At 42.0% G+C, this 21,772-nt stretch overlaps 1 protein-coding gene across 1 annotated transcript; it reads right to left on the bottom strand.

The window, feature by feature from the left end:
* Positions 1-1,420: 1,420 nt before the first annotated feature.
* On the bottom strand, positions 1,421-21,772 carry TERF1 (telomeric repeat binding factor 1). The gene is made up of 10 exons (XM_056854679.1): positions 21,550-21,772; positions 19,341-19,436; positions 15,569-15,699; positions 15,127-15,213; positions 7,395-7,544; positions 7,121-7,183; positions 6,731-6,840; positions 5,626-5,729; positions 4,426-4,499; positions 1,421-1,607 (listed from the first exon to the last, which is right to left on the bottom strand). The coding sequence occupies exons 1-10, from the start codon at positions 21,770-21,772 to the stop codon at positions 1,449-1,451; spliced, it is 1,197 nt and encodes a 398-aa protein (XP_056710657.1). The 3' UTR covers positions 1,421-1,448.

The raw sequence follows: 21,772 nt of genomic DNA on the forward strand, positions 1-21,772 counted from the left end.
GGCAGAGGCCTGCCTGCTTCACACGAACTAATGATAAGGATGTAGCTTCGCTGTGGTCAATCTAAGGGGGGCGGGGTAGGAGCTAGTCATCCATATACAGCTGCTGTGCAGCAGGAATAAGTTGTCACTATGTGGCATCTGGTCATTAAGGCCTTTGCAAACTACTACAGGATAGGACACATGTAGCTTTGGAAATACTATAGTTTTCGTAATGTATTCTGAGACTTACCACTGCAGAACAGGGGTGTTCAGAGCTGCTACCCCACTACAGCTGTGTGTAATGCTCTGGCTCTGTACATCTAGAATGGTTTCCCCAAACATTTCTGTGATGAATTGGGCCTCAATACTTCTCTGAATATTTAAACCTGCAATGAAGCATTTCAAATGATTTGGATGAATACAAAATAACCTCTTGAGGGACTCATTTATCTGTTCTACTTATCAATAAATAAATTAGGGTGACCTACATGTAAGAAAACCAATTCCTAGACAGTTTAAAGGTTTGTAAGTACAGACCAGAGAATCTCAACAGTAAGCCCAGTATGTAGGAACAAATGTACTGGTGGGCAGTATCTGAACACTGGAGACAACTCCAGTACAATTAAAAGAGTAACCCCCCCAAAAAAACAACAACACAATAGCCTCCTTTAACTTGACACTTCACAACTCTTACTGGTTCTCTGAAGCTGTCTGTCTGAGACCCTATGCCTAATATAGAGAAGAAAAAAAATAATCTAGCTAATCATGAGAGCTTTGGAATTCTCAGCTTGCATATTAATGGCAGTACACTTGTAGATGTGAACTGAGAACAGATATTAAGCACAAGTGCAATTGCTATGCTTCTTTTCACTGGAGTCAAGGTACATACATACCTGGCCAGTAGTCATACTGCAGTCAGGCAAGATGTTATATTAGCAATACAAAAAATTTGCCAACAACCCTTTTGTATGCATGGATGTTCCTGCAGCAAAGGAGAGTTGAAAATCCTCTCTGTTGTTCGGAGGAGTCATTTTGCTGTCACGGGCTATCCATGACAATTGATCCAAAGCTGTACTTTTTTCACAGAACAATATAAACGGCCTCTAATGTGATTCTAAACCTTTTCTCCAACAATCTCATTGAGTTCAGCAGCACATATGCTAGCATAAATGTGTTTAGATTTTCACTGTTATACAGTTTAGTAATAATATTTACGCAGAATATACTCCCAAGAACTGGTAAGTGTCCTAGAGTTAAAAGCTTTATTTAAGATTAGTCATGTTGATGCTGCAGGCCTTAAGAAGATTCACTAGCCATGAGTCAGTATTATTATTTTACTGTCACAACTATTTACAAGAGCCAAGATGCATACAGAATGCACTAAAATAATTGAAAAACATCATTTTAGCAGTGAAAATATACATTATTTTACTTCTTACAGAAACTAGGCAGTTAAGTTGGAGAGTCAACTAAACGATGTTTAACCGAACCATAGTCCTCCACCTGTCTTTGAGCATTACGTTAGTTCTATTGTTGAAGTCATAATGCTGAAGAATCTGAGTCCAGTTTCCTACTCCAAACTTCCGTATACCATCCTTCAGTTTCTTGTCGTCTTCGTAACTCCAGCGCTATAGAAATAAAAATAATTGTGAATCTCAACTGTAATATACATTTTAGACACTTGGTTTTTCCAGTCTAGCTGAAACTGAAAGAAAATTCTCCATTTCCTGTCAACTTTTAATTTGGAACAGTTAACTGCATGCTTGCATCCTACAGAAGAGTAGTCATTCAGAAAATGTTGTTCCCCAACCACTGGGAAGCTAGAGTAGTTTAGTACTTAGAGCAAGAGTCTCTGACAGGTGGCTTGTGAACTATTGGTAGCTCACCAGCTGCTGCAGAGAAGCTCATGCATAGAAAACCCAGGAAAGGTTCACAAAAAGATTTCCTCCATTATTTTTTTAAAATCTTTTAATTCATAGGATTGTCCTCTGAGCTGATTAGCTTGATAGCTTCGCTGATGCTCTTAGTCCATGCTTGGTTTCTAGGACAGAACAAAATGTAGTGACATGCTAGGGGGGATTTTTTCATTCCTCTGAAGTAGCTCTCATTTAAGAAAAGACGAGGTCTCGGAGACCCAGGTCAAACCCCCACCCTGCCATGAAGCTTACTGAGTCTGTCTTAGGATACAGTACTGGGATCTTGGGCCAATCACTCTCTCAGCCTAACCTGTTTCACATGGTTGTTGTGAGAATGAAATGGAGGAGAACCATTTATGCCATCCTAAACTACTTGAAGGACAGGATAAAAGTATACTAAAACAAATGTTTGGGTGGGATCTTTAAACCTGTTGCTAATACATAACAGTCCTTGTGCTGACCAAATGGCCACCTGCATATTTCAGCATAACTGCTTTTCCAAACCACAGCATTTTTAAGGTAGTAACTCCCATGATTTCCAAGGTTAATCACATTATTATTGACACAGTTATCTCAGCTGCCTTTTGGCAGAGACACAAACTAAAAATCTTTTCAGTAATTCAATGAATAACATTTGAGCTAAAAATTTGAAAGATGAAAATCCACACATACAAGTTAACTAAAAACATAACAATAATGTAAGCAGGTATAAATCATGGCATAATGTCTGCCTATTGAAAGAATTAAACAATGACAACACTGAAAAGAGGAACCACTCAGAGACCTGTTGAAAGTCATTTACAGTATTCTTTCACACAGAATCTTCTGCAAGCATCGATCACCACAAAGGAGCACATTCAGTTTGCCTGGAATACTAAAAGTGCTGTTCTGTGCCCTCAGATTCTATTAAAAGGATTATGAATAAACAGGAGAAGCCAAGTACACGGTTATTTTAAGAATGTTTTGCAATTGTTGAGCAGGAGGCAGTTATTAGAAACTGCCAACTTCTGACCCTTAGGGGGCAAGAGCCTTCTTCAGCCAAGCTCCTGTTGGCTGAAGTTAGCACAACCAAAACATTTCTAGGCTTTGAGCATAGGGAAGAATGAAGACAGGGCATAGTGCTTTGGTGTCCTTTTCTGAAGTGAGACTCCTTATTGTCCATCCCATTACTCCAAGACTGACTGATTTTCTGCATGCTCTGAGCTGTGGCTAGGGAATGTCTGTCTTCGGATTGGCCTGAGCTGTATGAATTTACAGCCTGTCAGGACAGCTAAAAAGCAGCATAGTTTAATGGTGAGCTGTAAACAGCCAGTCACGCTTGGAAAGTCAGCGTCTCCCATTAAGCAGGGAAGCTCGGCAAACTGAAAGAGCACTTTTTTTTTGTTTGCTTGCTTGTTTTCTTTCAGGATGTTGATGTGTCACATGTTTATGAACAGGGTAAGAACAACACTAGTTGCCTAATATGCTTTTGTACTTTTTGCAGTGCTGGAATAATGGCTGCAGGAGCTAGACTGAGCCCTTTTGAGACTGCCTCTGCTCTTGAGGTGACTCTGCTGGCTGGGGAAAGGTCTGCATGCAGACAGAAGTTCTTAATGTTTTGACTTCAACATTAAATGGGTAGATTTATTGCACGGTAGCAACTAGGTCACATTGTGCCAAATACATGAGAAAGACTATTTAAAGTTTGGCCATCACTCTATTGATTTCATGAGATCTATGGTCTTTTAACTGTTAAGACAACTGTTGTCTGGTGATGGTAACTGGGGACCTTTCAGCACCAGAAGCAGGATGATGTCTGTTTTGGCAGTGTGAATTCTCAAGCACATTTTTCTTCTACTGGCCAGCAAAGAGATACCAGTCCTCTCAAGAAATTAAAAGGAAAACCAGCCAACCTTCTATTTTTAAAGGCAAAGGAGGCAAAGAATTAAATCACATACTATGAAATGAAGGTAGGTCCATAGGTTGCAAATCAGGTGGCTATTAAACGCCCCAGAGTAGTTGTGGTTCCCTTTATATTTGCAGGGATGAAAGCCTGGGTATGACTAGAGGCATAAGTGACAGGGCTCTCAGCTGGCAGCCTGAGTCAGATGACCCAGTGGATCCAGGACCAGCCCAGGAGTTGTGCTGCATACTTGTTTTTTCTTCTTTGTGTAAATCATATGTTTCTGTTTTTTAAAGTAAATTTGGGTCCCTGGTGGGGAGAAACGTGGCATATAAATTGTCTAAACAATTATGAAAGGGAGCTTAGAAATAATGAAATAAAGAAGAAGAGTTGGTTTTTATACCTCGCCTTTGTCTATCTTTAAGGAGTCTCAAAGCAGCTTACAATCGTCTTCCCTTCCTCTCCCCACAACAGACACCTCGTGAAGTAGGTGGGACTTAGAGAGTTCACAGAGAACTGTGACTAGCCCAAGATCACCCAGCAGGCTTCATGTGGAGGAGTGGGAATCCAACCTGGTTCTCCAGAATAGAGTCTGCCGCTCTTAACCACTATACTTATACGCACACTATTTTATACTCTTATACATACCTGTCTCTTCTGACTAGCAGGCAGAGAGCTATCACCTTTCTGAATATTTTCAATATTCTGCAAAGGTTTCTTACCTAATTCAAAAACACAAACAAATATTTTGAACCCAGACATTGATACCAGCATATTAAGGATATGATAGTATGGTCTTAAGACTACTTTATTACAGATCAGTGCCAGATTAGCTTAATTAACTGAATTGCAACAGCCAACATCTGGAAATCTCTGTAGATGACACTGAAATTTATGCAACTCCTTGGAGAGGGGCTATTGTTCCATTACAAATGTTCAGACACAAAGGTGCAGGGGAAGTTAAACCCCAAGTAATACCCATATATGTCCAGTATAAAGCACTTTGATAATTAATTAGTACTTATTTGAATTTTTAGTCAGCTGTGTGGCTCAGAATAGCCAGTATACTATTTCTTCCCTAATGGATGCCTCCACCCATTGTAACTGGAACAACAAAAAAACACTGTGTATCTGTTTTTAATACCTACCAAAAGCTCTAGGCATTAAACAGTGTGCATGTATGTGGGGGAGCTATTCTATGAAGTAGGGGGTGTCACTTTTAATTTTGCAGTAGCAAGAGTAGACACAGGCATCACAACCCTTTCCAATGCAACTAAGTTGTCATATGCAGCAATACGCAGTAATACACAGCAAGACTTGTCCACAAACTCCTATCTATCACCAATCAGAAACTGGCTATGGTATTGGAAACATTAAGCTTTCTCAACTGCAGCACCTGTACATTATTACAGTATAAGTTATGCCACAAATACAGGTGCATTCAGTTGCTCAAGTGTTTAACGTAACGTATGTTTTAAACGTACTCAAGGTCCACTGATCTGAACAAGTTAAGAGTTAGTAGGCTGTCTTCTCATACGGTATTCAGAAATTAAAGTTTCTACAAATTCTCTCATAAAAAGACAGATCAGTAGTTAGCCCAGATATTTTAAACAAAGGATAAATTGGTTCAGTATTATAAAGCCATATGTGCATATTGTTCTTCACCATCTAAAAATCATATCAATTAATACTTATATAATATTTATATTAAGCTGCATTTCTTAAATCTGTGGTTCAGATATGCATTTGTAAGTCATTTGCAAGCAGTTTCATGCGATACTAAACTTCAGTATTTTATTTATCCACCTATATTAAATCAATTTTAATATTCAAATAATTAACACTTACTTTGGAGAGTTTTCCGTTTTGTAATCATTGTTCTACGGGGACACTGCATCTGTTCCAAATTCCAAAATGCTCGGCCACTTAAGGAACAAGACTGCTTACGTGATCTGTAAAAAATGGATCAAAGAAATGAAAAAAGAGAAACTGTTCTGGAATCTGTGTCCCAAAACACTAGACCAATTCTTTTCAGTTGTTCAGTGGATGTAACTACTAAAATATGCTAAAATGACAGAAAAGCCTAGTGTATGTTTCTTCGGAGGACAGGTTTGGGTAAGGACCCAAAATGCCAGGATAATTTCTATACCCTTCTCTATTTTATTAAGGTGCTATATTTGTAGGAAAAAATGATAGCATGATAAGAGAGCAGACTTTAAAAAAAAAAACAGTCAATGCATCTGATGGTTCCTTGCAATTAGCGTATTGTGCTTAGGGAGTTAAACGTAGGTTGAGACAGCTTATTTTGATTCACTCAGAGAGGGTAAAAAGCTTAGTGGTTCATCAATACTGGGCTCAAAACTATACAGCACAAGTTGACAAGTTACCATGTTTCATTTAACAATTTAGTAACTGTTGCCTTCAAAACTGGCTTTCAGTTTATTTCCTGAAATTTTACGTGTGACAACCAAAACCATGTCCAGCCTCTAGGAAGCTCTTACCAATCAATCACCACTCAGCAAAGAAGCAACCAATCAGGAGAGTGGGGGGGGGATCTCACTACCAGCTTGATACTTATTAGAATGGGCATGAGTTTCCCTTCTCCAAAGGAAAGTCCTTTTAATTCCCTCCTGCGTGAGGAATTTTGAGATAGACCCTAATTTCATAACTCTGCTCTTTTTTACCCAGCCCTATCTAGCAATTTAACTGTCTGATTCCACAATCCGTTTACATTCCCCCACCCCCACTCTCCTGATTGGTTGCTTCTTTGCTGAGTGGTGATTGATTGGTAAGAGCTTCCTAGAGGCTGGACATGGTTTTGGTTGACACGCAGAATTTCAGGAAATAAACTGATAACAAAGTCCCACCAGCTCCTACACTATCCTGTTACAACAAAACTGTATAAGTAAGAATGACTCTTCAAGGTGTTAAAACTTTTTAACATACTGCAGACCTCTGCATGCTTTCCAAGAGTTTTCCCCCATCTGCTTCGTTTTCAGTGTCACATTGTGCGTCTGTTACTTTTTTTCCAGATTTTTTAGCTTCTGCCTCTTTTGTAGCTTCCTGTAAAACAGCACGGTATGCTATTTTTACATACAGAGAACTTAAAAGTAGAAATATCACAGCAATTTTAAAAAATATTAGTACTGCGCTACAGTTCTAATGTATGTGTTTTAAAGAGTCATTTTAACAAAGTCATTTACAATTTAAAGAACAAGTAAGCTACCCACAAACAACTAGAATGTTTCTAATCCATGGTCTGGTTCAAAAGTGCGGTCAGTGCATCTCCACTAACGGATCAGAACTCTTCTGCTTGGCTCCTGCTGCAGCCCTCTGAGCTCACAGAAACACTGATTCTGAGGAACAGAAAACATTCAGGAACTGTATGGGAGAGGGAAGGGCAGGTGTGCAGTGGGAGGTAGTGGGTTATGAAAAACAGAAACACACTCCTGTGAGATGGCAGCAGAAAATGAGATTTGGATCCAGCCCAGAGTCTTTAATATTTGTTCCATTTTTCAGTTAATATTTGTAAATTTTGTTCTATTGTTACTATTTGTTCCACCTTGCACAAAATGGGTATTCTTGTGGCCAGTCATCTTTCCTTCCTTTTAACCTACCTTAATTAGAAAATTATTAGATTCTTCATTCAAGAACATGATAATGTAAGATTTTATTTTCTCAGTCATAAGACTGAAACTGAAATGCTGGAGAAATTGGTGATATGGATCCTTTTGCTTTGTTATTGCAGCCAGCTTCATTCCTAAAGGCTAAAGAGAAAATTCAGAATATGCAGTCAAGATACAATGGACAAAACTTAAAAAGACTGGCATGTGCCATTACAAACCTGAAACATACTTTGGCCAGTCCAAGTGATATTACCAACACAAATATTTTGCAACTTATCTGCATACCTTGAATACTTTAGAACGATTACCGTATATACTCGGGTATAAGCCGACCCGAGTATAAGCCGACCCCCCAAATTTGAGGCCAGAAAAGGGAATTTCTTATTGACCCGCGTATAAGCCGAGGGTCAATAAGAAATTCCCTTTACTGGCAATGCTGCGCTCTAAAATGGCGGCCGCATGGGCGCGTGGGCGGCTAAAAAAACGCGCCTGGGCGCGTGGGCGGCCCCTCCAGGCCCCTGCCGGCCGGAGGAAGGCTCCCTGGCGCGGCGGCGGTGATGGCGGTAAGTTCCCCCCTCCCTCCTCCCCTACCCTACCGTATTGACCCACGTATAAGCCAAGTCCGGCTTTTTCAGACCTTTTTTTGGGCTGAAAAACTCGGCTTATACGCGAGTATATACGGTACAATCCATTTTCTAGATATTAAGAGTTCATGCGTACAACTTCTAGAAATAAGTGAAGGAAGTATATACAGTACATTAAGACAGTGATGGCCAGCTCTTTTAGCTTAGGTGGTACGTTTTCTATCACCGATCCCTTAGGGACTAGAGTCACCTGTCCTCAGATAAGAACATGCCAATAGTTTGTCCAGGAGCCTGGCCCTAAGCTTAGTTTTCCTGCTTACAAATGGAGCCAGGGAGTGAGAAAGGACAGGGTTGCCTTGCTTGCTCTTAAGTGCCTCATCGTGTGGGGGGGGGAGGTTGCATAAGACACTTCTGAGGCTTCACCCCCTCTCCCATAAAACACTCTGGAACTGCCAAGGAGATCCCACCCTCACTTTTCTCCAGAGAATCCTTCAGGTCACTGTGCATGCCTTACCAAGCTTCCCAGAACAGATGTGGCTGTGGCATTCAGCAGGTACAGGTCAACAAAGAGCTATATAATGGAGCGGCTGCCCCCCTGAGCACATGCAAGAGAATCTTCCAATCCTAATGGGCAGGGTGCCCCCTGGCTGAATGAAAGACAGTGTCCTTTTTTCAAACCAGCCAGCTGTTCCCCAAACCTAGGGAAATGGCACCAGATACCTGAAAGCATGACCAAGGTCATCCTGCTCAATCAGCCAGTGGTCATCTCTCCTGTTGAGGAATGGGAGACTGATGCAGAGTGCCAGCTTCATACTGGGAAGGACATCAGTCAGGTTGCCAGCTGGAGAAGCAGAACTCAAGTCTCCAGTCTTCTTTTTAGAATGTTTATAGCCCTGCCTTCTAAGCTGAACTGGTCAGGGGCAGTGTGAGCCAAGCCACAATGCATTTTGTTTTATTTTTAACCTGGGAGGATTCTCTCCACATTGGGGGAATGAGAGAGAGAGAGTTCACCTTTCTGACATGACTGTCTACAAGTGACAGCTGGCATCCTACCAGTCCTTCCTTGCATGTTGAGGGGCTGTGGTCTAGATCCAGCCAAAGCACTACCAAGTTCTCCTCATTAAAAAAAACTTCAATTAGCTATAAACATTTATTTTACATCATATGTTAAAAAGAGAAAGAGCCTTGGCTACTTACCGTGAAGGCTTCTTCTGCTCAGAGGGACGAAGGGCATCTTCATTATGGGTGTTTCCTTTTCCTCTTATCTCGGGAGGCAGGAACCAAATATTTAAATTTTTCTGACCTCTGAGGGTAAACGCCCCCTTGTGATCAGTTAAAGACTTTCCGAGCCTTATATATTTAAGATAGACTGAAGAAACATGTTAGTTATAATTCTATACAAGAAATAAGTTCCTAATAAACATTAACGATGAACCTTTAGGATAACTATAAGTCATGAACCAACAAACAGCGTTTAACTTGAATTGAATGTCAACTGGAAGTTAGATGTAACCATGATTACCTGTAATTTTATTTTATTTGTTTTATTTATATTTTACTGACGTCTGGGCGGGCAAGATGCCCTTCGTCCCTCTGAGCAGAAGAAGCCTTCACGGTAAGTAGCCAAGGCTCTTTCTCGCTCAGAGGGAGAAGGGCATCTTCATTATGGGACATACAAGAGCTGTCCCCCGCCCTTGGGAGGGTTAGACATCCTGAAGTATACTTTGCAGTACTCGTCTGCCTAAGGCGGCATCTGCTGACAAGTATAGATCTAATTTGTAGTGTCTCACAAATGTGGACACCGAGGACCAAGTTGCAGCCTTACATATCTCTTCCATAAAGCACGGCAGTCGAAGGCTGCTGAAGTAGCCGCACTTCTTCCCAAGTGGGCAGTAACGCCCGCAGGAGCAGGTAGGTTACTTATTCTATAAGCCTGTGTTATGTATAAGGTGATGGTCCTACTAATGGATGCCTTGGACATATGCTTGCCCTTGTCAGGTGGTGAGATATGAACGAATAAGGAGTCAGAGTTCCTAATAATTTTAGTAAGATAAATGTAAACAGGTAGTGCCCTTCTTAGGTCTAGCTAGTGCCAGGCCTTCTCCTTAGGATTCTTGGGGTTAGTGCAGAAGATGTAAGCACTATGTCCTGCTCCCTGTGAAACTTGCAGCTACATTTTGTCCTATCTCAGTGATTGGTTCGAATGGTAGTTGTGTGAGTGCTGTCAAAGCTGTGTGCAGGCTCTAGTTGTGAACCTGTGTCTAACAGGAGGAGCTAAATAACTGACGCCCCTTAAAAAGGCTTTTATGTGATGGTGTTTGGTTAAGCGGTATCCAGATACCTTGGGTACTATGGTAGCTATAGATGCCAGTTGCCTTTGTAGAGTGCAGGTAGCTAGCCCTAAGCTCTGTCCCTCCTGATGGCTTCCTTGTTGTCAATATGGTAGTGACGGCCACCAGGCTATAACCTAGGGCTATAAGTCATCTCCTTTCAGTGCCCATGCGGTCAGTTTGTACCACCCTGGATTGGGATGGCATATTGGGTCTTGTAGAGGGAGATCTTGTCTGTCTGGAAGTCTCCAATGGTTCTGTATGGACATCTGAATTATAGATGGGAACCACGGTCATCGCAGCCAATATGGAGCTATGAATCTGACTGATGCTTTTTGAAGTCGTACCTTTCTCAATACCCTTGGAGGGAGGGGGGAACCCGTACAGTAGGTCGTGTGGCCCTGGTGACATTAAGAGGTCCATTTGTTCCGCCCCCTGTTGACGGTACATGGAATAGTACCTTGGCAGCTGGTGGATGATGCTGGATGCAAACAGATGAATCTGTGGCGTGCCGAATCTCTGAGTAATAAGTTGAAAGACCTCTGGATGTAGAGACCATTCTGCCTCGCTGATGTCCTGTCTGCTGAGCCAGTCTGCTTGTATGTTGACTGTGCCCTGAATATGTTCTGCTGATTTTGATGAGAGGTTGGACTCGGCCCAAGGAAAAATGTAGTCGCTTCTGAGGATCGTCCTGATTTCTAGGGCACTGATGTGAAGATTCTGTTCTTGATAGTCCATGTTGCTTGAGCCATTGTCCCTTGAGTGTGGCTTCCCAACCTGATAGACACGCGTCCGTGAAGATTTGAATTGGTGTTGGACGGAGATACCAACTTCCTTTCGTCAAATTCTGAGACTGAAACCATCATACTAGTCTTGATCTGACTTCATCGGTCAGGATGAGATTTCTGTCACTTCTTCCTTGGTATGTCTCTTTGGTACGGCCTTAAGAACCATTGAAGAGGTCTTGCTCGTAAGCGTGCCCCTTGAACTGCGGGAATGCATGCAGACATGTGACCCTTCAGTTTGGTCAGGGACATTAGAGAAGGCGACCGGGAATTAATCGCTTTCTTTGCTAGAGATGAAATGTTGTGGATTTTTGTCCACTGGAAGGTATAAGGAGTTTGTCAGTGTGTCTATGTCCATCCCCCATCTCTCTCAATCGTTGGGATGGAACTAAGTGGGTCTTTCTGAAGTTGATTATGACCAGTGTTCTGTTAACCTCTTTAGAACTCTCTCTGAATGATCTATGCTCTGCTAGTTTGAGCTTGCGCAAATCAGAATGTCGTCTGAGAAGGGTGCATTATCACGCACTCCTCGCGCAGAGATGTGACTGGTGTGTCCAGAACTTTGGTGAATACTCGAGGAGGGGCGATGATAACCCGAATCGTAAGGCCCTGAATTGGAAGAGGTGTCCCTTGTACGGGAACCGAAGGAAACAACAATGTGCCGGGTGTATTAGAATGTAAGAAAATGCTTTTCCCTGAGGACCTGTGTGACTGACTTTAGTGTCTCCATCCTGAAGCGCTTTAATGGGATAATCTGTTCAGAAACTTGAGGTCTAGGATGGCTTTCCATCCGCCGCCTTTGTTGGGAACAGTAAAGAATACTGAATAGACTCCCAATGGCTCCATCGCCTTGATGTCCAAGAGGCCTCTGAAGTTCTATGGATTTTTTTTTTGGGGGGGGGGAATGTTGGAGATATTACTAGTCGATGTGAAGGAGTGTAAGAAAAACTCTATCTGATAGCCTTGTGAGATAATGTTTGTGACCCAGAGGCCTGGTTGGGAGGTGACCACTGATGGTGTAATAGGCTGAGCCTGCCTTCCACTGACTGGTGGCTGGCGTCACTGTTTGGTTGGGCGGTCGGGTTTATCCCCTTTATTGCCCTGGAAGGTGGAGGATTTTGGAGATTTATTGAATCGTCCTCCTTTACTAAAGGAGCTGCGATTCTGGTTCCGGTGGTTTCTAGGTTGATCAGGTCTGTATCTTTGAAATATGTGGTATGCACGAAAGGACATAGAGGGAGTGATCCCTTGGATTCCTTGCGTAGAAACTTGTCTTTGGTCTCCACTGATATGGGGACCAAATTGTCTCCAAGCAAGGTCTTTCCCTGATACAGGAAGCCCATAATAACCAATTTTGATCTATATACTCCGCTTGCCAGGGGCGTACCCAGAGAGCCTTTCTGGCAGCTGAGGCTGTGGCTAGTGTTCTAGCTGCATATGACATGTTATCTAAGGAGGAATCAGCTAGAAAGAATACCACTCTCGAAAACATGGATGACATGGTATCTAAGGTAGAATCAGCTGGAAGGATACCACTCTCAAAAAAACATGGATGCCCTTCTGGCATCTGATGCTGCGGCTAGTGTCCTAGCTGCATATGGCATGGTATCGAAGTTCGAATCAGTTAGAAAGAATACCACTCTCAAAAAACATGGGTACTCCTGTAAAGGCGTTTCTTTCTTCCTGTGGAAAAAGTTGATATAACTTCCTAGTCCAAATTATTGCCGCTCTGTATACTACGGCAGATGTGATAGAAGCGCTTGATAGTGAGTGCCAAGGCCTCTGAGCATTTATGCCTGCTAACTCTGCCTTCCTATCTGTAGGGTCCCTAATCATGGCAAGGCCATGTAACAAGGTTGAAGGAGTGAAGTCAGTGACAGGTGATTCTACTGAAGGCACTTTTAGAATTTTAGAAGCACCGATAAACCAAATATAAAGGCTTCCTAGAGGCTGTGGAGCATTGTATGGGTGCCATTGGTTTCTCCCGCTCTGCTTTCAACAGAGTTAGAAATAATCAAGCGCTGGCACAAACCTATCTGGAGTCTTTTCTCCCACTCTGAGTCCTCTGAGAGATCAAGAGTAGCTAGGTTTTTATGCCAATGCAGAAGGAAATCTTCTGCGTTAAATACTATAGACAGTCTGGGTACCAATTGGCAATTTTGTGACCGTGAATTAGCTTTCAGCGCTGCTTAGGCTGGCCAGCACGTACTCTCTTGGTACTACTTGGACTGGTGATTGGCTCACCAGGATCTCAGGCAGAGGTCTTCCACATCACCTACTACCAGAATTGGCCCTCTGCATGCCAATCCGACGCTCTGCCACTGAGCCACATCCGTTCCCCTGCTTTGGCTGATATTCTGCCCTTTTAGCAATCAGATTACTGTTTGTGGTGCTGGAGGGTGTGATCCCTACGATCCCTGTATGGATGGGGCAGGATAAGGAGGTTGTACTGCCCTTAAGCCATCTGAGAAGGCGTTTTTAATCAGGGCGGAGAGCTCTGCTCTTACAGGAGTAAAACAGGCTGCATCTATGAGGGGGGGGGGGCGAAGTCACCTTACCGGCAGTCGATGTCTCCGTTGATGCTTCCCGTCCTTAAATAATAATAGGCGAGCTGCCTGAGGACGGAGCATTGCGAGGCAAAAAGGCGAGCCGCCAGCCTCCTTCATTTTCCCCGTTTGTGCAGTGTGGGAGAAGTGGCTATAGCCGCTGTGTTCTCCTGGCTGCTTCCCGCTGCTTCCCGTCCTTGAATAACAATAGGCGAGCCGCCTAAGGACGGAGCACGGTGGGCGAGGCAAAAAGGCGAGCCGCCAGCCTCCTTCATTTCCCCCGTTCATGCTGTGTGGGAGGAGCGGCTACCGCCGCTGTTTTCTCCCGGCCGCTTTCTGTTGCGATCTGGCAGTCGCGTCTTTCAGGCGCGGCAGAGCAGCGTGCGTTTTGCAGCAGGCATTTGGCGCGCTTGTTAGCGGTCGAGCCAAGCCGTTTGTACTTGCCTGCGCCGTTCTTGCCGCTTTTGCCTTTCCCTTTTGAGTTTTGGTCCTCAGGTCACCAGAGTGACTGTCCGAGGGTTCATCTAATTGTAGTGGTAAGGCCACTAGCAGGCTAGGGTCTAAATTGGCAGGCGCTATATAGCTGTCCTGATGCCGATCCGCCATTTTTTTTTTTTTTTTTTTTTTGGCGGGAAAAGACCCTTCTGAGGAGAATAGGCAGAAAATTAAGACAGTAAATAGAATTGAGTAGTAGATTAGTTAGGTTAAGTTTAGGTTTGTTAAAATAAGAATATTTTTAGGTCTAATAAGTAAGGTTAAGGTTTCTCTATTATTTCTGTAGCAGAGAGCTGCTAGAAGGCTGCTCTCCCGTTCAAGGCAGGAAATAGAACTGATCACAAGGGGGCGTTTACCCTCAGAGGTCAGAAAAATTTAAATATTTGGTTCCTGCCTCCCGAGATAAGAGGAAAAGGAAACACCCATAATGAAGATGCCCTTCTCCCTCTGAGCGAGAAAAGAGCAACTGGTATTACAAAAGGGTGTGCAGCAAGAGAACATATTCAAGATAGCGAATGATAATTTGGTCAGATGCAGTGGAATAAGCTTTTCAAATCTAAGCTACCAAAACAATACGTGAACTCACTGAAATAGAATGAAATTTTTGCTTTTACTCAGTTGTGTGCCGAAAGTTTGGGTCTGAATTCAGGGCCTGCAAATTAGGGAAGTGGTCAAGCTACAGACCTTATACTGTAAAGATGTCCACTTGTACAAAAGCACTAAGGGTAAACCATTTGTGTCTTTATATTTTAAAATAGCAAACCCACAAAGAGATTTGCAATTACTTTCCAGAACATTAGCATCAGCAGTGACAGTGGTCCCCTAAGGGCGAGCCTTGCTCTCTGAAGCTCATACACTTAAAATAGTTGCTCATTTAAGAGGAGTTGATACATTTCACCTTTAGAAGGCTCATTAGCTTTAGAATATATTGGGTTTTTCCTAAACTTTTGTATTTATCAGCTTTTAACATAATTCAGTATTACCTCATTTGAGAGAGATTCTGGAAACAATCTTTCTACGACTTCTGCAGCTTCCTTAAAATAGCCTTTTTCCATGTGCACAGCTACAGCCTATAAAGAAAGAAAGAAAGACAACCTGTCTGTCATTCTTACCAGTGATCTCTGGGCTGATAAAAAGTATCACCTTCATTGGAGTTATCTGAGTAAAAATAGAGTATTTGTAATATTTATAAAATATGGGAGCAAAGCTACCTGAGCAACTTTATGTGAAGACCAATATTGACAGACCCTGTTTCCCAAGATCCCACCCTATGACATGAGACCATGATTTAACTGATCAAGTAATAACACATGCAGAAACTAAAGCACAATGTTTAACTTCTTACTTTCAGTATTGTACTGTTGCTTTTGACCTTCTCTTGCATTGCATCTTCAATAAAATGACCACATACAGCCACAAACCTACCTGAATCTGAATTAAGCATTTGATGTCTTCATGTAATTTATCTTGTTTCTTTTGTATTTTCTGAAGTGAAGTCCAAGCTGCCAGAGCATTTTCCAGAGGTGAAATTGTTTGATCACTCCCAAAATGAGAATCTTAAGAGGAAATACATTTAGAAGGGCTAAGAACATTTCCTAGAGTAGAAAACAAAATCACTACACAGCAACTCACTGCACACATATGAGAAGTGAACTCCTTCCTTTGCTATTGTCGGCACAACCGTTTGAAAAAGACAGCTCTCCAAATAAAACATTCAGACATATAAACACTTTAAATCTTTGGAATGGATAACGGTAGTTGTTAACTACTGAAGTTATATTAGTTTACACACAAAATAAGAGAATACAAAAGTAATGTAGAATGAGACTTCCACCAATAGGAAAGCAGACATATTGAATACCACCAAAACACCAACAATATGAAAAGAACTTTGATGGTTGATTAGTACTTATTTGAATTTTTAAGTCAGCTGTGCGCCTCAGAATATCTAGTATATTGTTTCTTCCCTAATGGATGCCTCCACCCATTGTAACTGGAACAACAAACAAGATTGTGATCCCCGTGATTGTACCAAAATAGCAACTGCATATCTTACCCTTACTGCCAGTACCATAGTCACCTGTTTAGCCTTTCTAGTTGGGTCCCTAATGTTTTGCAGAGAGGGGTACACAAATTAGTGTGTTTGGTCATGAACAACAATGTCACTGAAGAGCAAGTAAGGATTACCTGTTCTACTTTTTGGAGAAGAATTGCTTCTGTTGCTGAGTTAGGAGATACGCTCAGCAAATGTGCATTTGGGATTCAGATTCAAAAGTCATGGCTTGAAGACACATATGGAAATTGCAAATCCTACTGCAATCCTACAAAGCAGTTTCAGTACAAAGCAGAACACACTCCAATAAGAAGGGAGCTTTGACTCTTGAACCCAAAACGTCTTGCCGTTCTCTTAGGTGCTAGTGGACTCAAATCTAGCTCTTCAATATGAAACCGAACTCCACAGAACAAATGCATTATATTTTTTTACTTTTGATAGATAAAAGTATTTTAAAAAATCAGAATAAAAAAACAATTTTTAGCTACAATAAATGCTGGTTGCTTACAAGGAAGCAGAGAGTAGGAATCAATGATCAATTCTCCCAATGGCGGGATGTGAGCAGTGGGGTGCCTCAGGGATCTGTGTTGGGACTGGTGCTTTTCAACCTGTTCATCAATGGGGTTAAACAGTGAAGTAGCCAAGTTTGCAGATGACACCAAATTATTTAGGGTGGTTAAAACAAAATCGGACTGTGAAGAGCTCCAGAAGGATCTCTACATACTGGAAGAATGGGCATTAAAATGGCAAATGAGATTCAATGTGAATAAGTGTAAAGTGATGCATATTGGAGCAAAAAATCCCAACTTCACATATACACTGATGGGATCTTGGGGTGGTAATGGATAGCTCAATGAAGTCAACTCAGTGTGTGGCTGCTGTAAAAAAGGCAAATTCCATAATTAGACGAGGAATAGAGAATAAAACTGATATCATACTGTCCTTGTACAAATCTATGGTGAGACCACACTTGGAATACTGTGTACAGTTTTGGTCACCACACCTACAAAAGGATATTACAGAGCTTGAGAAGGTGCAGAAAAGAGCAACCAAAATGATTAGGGGACTAGTTAGAATGGATACTAGTCATGCTGCATACCTATTCTCTCTAGTATCAGAGGAGCATGCCTATTATTTTGGGTGCGGTGGAACACAGGCAGGATGGTGCTCCTGCAGTCGTCTTGTTTGTGGCTTCCTAGAGGCACCTGGTTGGCCACTGTGTGAACAGACTGCTGGACTTGATGGGCCTTGGTCTGATCCAGCAGGGCCTTTCTTATGTTCTTAAGGAAATTTGAATTTACTATAAATACATGCCGCTTGAAACTGAAAGAACAATCCTCTTTTGAAAGGTTGCTTTGCTTTTTAAAGACAGAATTGTGGAAAACCATCTTTGTCAAGCATGAAATATTATACTCACATTATGGCAAATATGGATCAACCACTCCAGGATCAGCAATTCACCACAGATGTAATCCACTGACACATTTGGGTGACCGTTTATTCTAAGCAGCTACCTGATCTCTGCAATTGGCTCAGTATTCTAATTATAAATGGACATCTACTTTCTGTCTCAGGAATAGATCAACTATCAGCCTTTGCTTCTAGTGGAAGTTTAGGGGAAGGGGACTGGTAGGTGAAAAAGGATAATTATATGACGGAGAAAGGGCAAAAAAAAAAAAAAAAGCAGAAAAGAGTCCTTGAAAAAAGAGGCACATTACAGATTCCAAACAGCACATACCTACAAAAACCTGTCAGTTGCGTCAGACTGACCATTTTTTGGTTCATGAACACTGTTAAGTCAGGCCTTGACAAAATTCTCTATGGCTTTAGATACAAGCAAAAAAATTCAGCAGCCAAACTCATTTTTCAGACTCCAGGGTTTCTATTTCAGTGACCATATTGTCCAAAACTCTTGTGAAAAATATCAACAACAACAAATCATTTATTGCAATTAAAAGACCAGTTCAACACAAATTTAAAATTCTACAACATTCAGTTTGTGAAAAATATGTTATAAAAGAAAACACAAATTAAGTTTCACAAATGGGAGAACAGGTTCCCTTGTGTAATCCTGAATCTCCTTCTGGTGACTGTATTTAAGCAAGGAGAATATGAGTGACATAATCTCCCCGCCCCCCAATTTCTCCACATATCAAAGAGAACTGAGCGGAAGGTGTCTCAAGCCCTCTGGCATACAGAAGTGTTAAGAGGAGGGAGGGTGTCAATTTTCCACCAGCTCAGAAGCAGCTGCCTCCGTAACATGGTATAAAGACCATTAAATAACCCAAGGCCCCCATTAATATCTGTTATGGGTGCTCCCCCAAAAGACACAAAATGACACCAGAGGCATGGGATAGAGTCTTCCAAAAATCTCTTCACTTTTAAAATATAAGGAGTGCAAGAATAAACTATCTGAAGAACGTTTGGCCAAAAGATACAACCCTTTCCCACCAAAAGGTCTATTGATCTAAGGAAAGGAATTGATACCAGGCATTCTCTACATGGAAACAATCTAATATCCCAGATACACCAGAGATTAATGGATCAAAAGCTCTTTTGGAACTCCAGTATTCTTTATACCTGCTTGGGCATAAAGCATGAACAAAGTTTTGCAAGACAGATAATCAAAACAAGTGCAAAATCCTTAGCAAATGCAGTTACAGGATAATACAATAAGAAGCCTAAGGAGGACAATTTGGTCATCTTGAAGATAGCATCAGCATATCAATGTCAACATTAACAGCAACTCTAGGTGTATCCTCCATGCATAGGCAAGTGTCCCTCCTTTTTTTTGACAGGTTGGCAACAGTATCCTACCATAGCCTAAAATTCTCAGTATACCCCAATATTTCCTCCAGCCTAAAAGCCTTCCTCTGACAAAAATGGTTCTTCCTTTGGCAGAAAAGTCAGGCTATTGGAGGAAGCCTCCTTCAGCCATAGGATTGCTTCAGACTTTGCTGAGTGAAGTGACAGGATACAAAACTATTTTTAATTCAAAGGCCTGTCTAAGAGTGACAAATAATGGCTGGCTATTAAGGTCGGCTGAAACGTGTCTTTTTACCTTTTGCTTTGTCTCTCTCTTGGCAAAGAAACTAAAAATAGCTTACAATGAGAAACATATAAGAAAATTAACAGAATGTTTACCAAGTGATTTTCCCTCTGCAACACCCACCACTAGCTGACAAATGCATATTGTTTTCACTTGCCGAGCTTCTGTTCTGCGCAACCCTTTGATAATAGCTGAAAAGAAAAAGCAGATATGATTATACGAATTTTGCTCTGACAGTGCCACTGTGTGGTTAGTAACATCAGTAACCTTGGGCTATGATCCGCAGTAAAGTGAACTAGACTTAAGGTTAGTTGAAAACAATCAAATTCTCTTCCAAGTAAGCGTTTATAGGATTTGGGCATTCAGGAACAACCTGATGACTTATAACAGGTTAACTAAAAAAAGCATTAATGGTTAAATAAAATTCATCATGTACTTCTTTTAAAAGGAAAAATGATTCATTGTTTTATGGTTATTGTAAACCCTAGAGGGAGCCAAAGCTCAGGAGATTTTCAGCTCAGTCTCCGGTATGTCACAGAATTTCAGGGTGCTTTCAGGCTAAATTGAAGTTATATTAAGGTGATGCCCAATTATTTAGGATACCAAACTCTAGTTTTACAATAGAACCTTAATATTTTAAGTAAGGAGGCAAAGTGATGGATGCAATCCCCACTCCCCACCATAAGATCCACAAGTGAAGCTGGGGTTATTTTTATTTCTGGAAAAAGTTACAAAGCAACATGCATTGTAGTAAAAAAAGAAAAAGAAAGACAAAGCTTACACAACTATAAGACTGGATTGAATATGCAATTACAGGGTAGCCACTGGGGAACAATGGTTATGTCACTGGCCCTAGATTCTAATCTCCACTCAAGTCACATAGCAAAATGAGCAACCTTGGGCCAATTGTCATGATTCAGAATAGCCGAACTACCTGTTGCTGATAAAAAAAAGAATTCTCTCATGGATAGGCAAGAGGGTTCTGTTTCAAAATGCCACCAGAACTGCAAGTCAATTGACCTAATCCAGCAGGCCTATTCTAATTAGACCCTCACTATGCTAGAAAGCTTCATATTTCCAATTGTCCCTATTGTGTTGACTGTAAAGGTTTGATAGTTACAATTTCTACATAGAAATTTAACTCTAGGAAAAGCTTGTGTGACCCACTTCTTGAGGTAACAAGAAAGAGTTCATATCTGCATAGAGATACTATGGTAAGAAGAGCTTTTGTTAAATTTATGACTGCCATTAAAAATATTTTATATCTTCCAGTCTTTATAATAAGTTGCTTACGCCCCCAGAATTTTGAACTTGGTCCGGAAACGAATGAAGTTGACACAAAATGCAGCAATATGCTCTGCGTAGCATGTTCCTAGCTGTGACTTGGTTTCCTCTTTTCAAAATCAGTGTTATGTACAGTCGGGTGCCTAATCTGGGTGTTACCATGACATAAATAACAGCAAGATCTTGTTCCCAGAGAGCCTTCTACTGAAGTATTGCATTAAGGCAACCCAGGCCACTATTGCTAACTGTGTATTTAAGAGCAGATGCAGATCCTACAGACCCATCAAAGCAGCGAACATGACCTCTAAAGGGAGCATAGCCCTGCTGAGAACAACCTATACACTTATCCCCCAATCATCTATACTCCCTCTTAACCTACCACTCCAATTAGGGTTGCTAGTTTTTAAAGCTGTTCCTTTAATACCCGTTTGATGTGCAGCAAATAAATACCAGGCGACGTTATTTATCTTCATGCCATGAAGAGTACTTCCAGTTTCCACACACGTTACTTTTCTCTTGACCGGCTGACCGCTTTTACCAGATATTAACGAAAAGGAGAAACAGAGCGGGGTTTTATCAGCTTAGTGTGGGCACCTTACCCCAAACCCCCATGGCTGTAAAAAGCCCTAAGAGAGCCTAGCTTGGGATTCGTCATTCTTCTCTCCACCTCTACTGATGAACACACACGGTGGGCCTTTGATGCATGGGGAGTTTTGCCTCGGATTTGCCTCTCTCTGGATGCACATTTCCCCCACCCGAATTCTCAAAACTATTCTCAAAACTCTGCAAGGGGGGCTTATTGTTGACTTTTTGAGAATTTGGATAGGGAACATGTCCATCTAGAGAGCGCCTGTAACATTGGCCCAGGACAACTCAACGCGGAAGGGAAGGCGCTGCAACAGAAAGCCTCGTTTCCAGGGGAGCCGCCGCACAGCAGCAGGGCAACTAGCGGGGACCGTCCCGGCGCCATCGGCTTCCCCCAAATCCCGCCGCGCATCGCGAGAACGGCGAGCCGCTCACTCAACGACAAGTCGCGGCTCCTCTCGAAGTCCTGACGGTTGCCCTCGCAGAAATGGCGGCACAAGCAGCGGCAGGCGAAATCCAGCATCCATCCGGTAGCCACCGTTTCCACCTCAGAGAAGGGTACCGGAGGGTCCGGGCGGCGCTCGTCGCGCCCGGGCGGAACAGGCGACGCGGGAGGAGAGACGTCACCACAATCCGTTAAACCCTCCAGTGTGTCCAT

This window comes from Euleptes europaea, chromosome 8 (genome assembly GCF_029931775.1).
Source record: "Euleptes europaea isolate rEulEur1 chromosome 8, rEulEur1.hap1, whole genome shotgun sequence".
NCBI lineage: Eukaryota > Metazoa > Chordata > Lepidosauria > Squamata > Sphaerodactylidae > Euleptes > Euleptes europaea.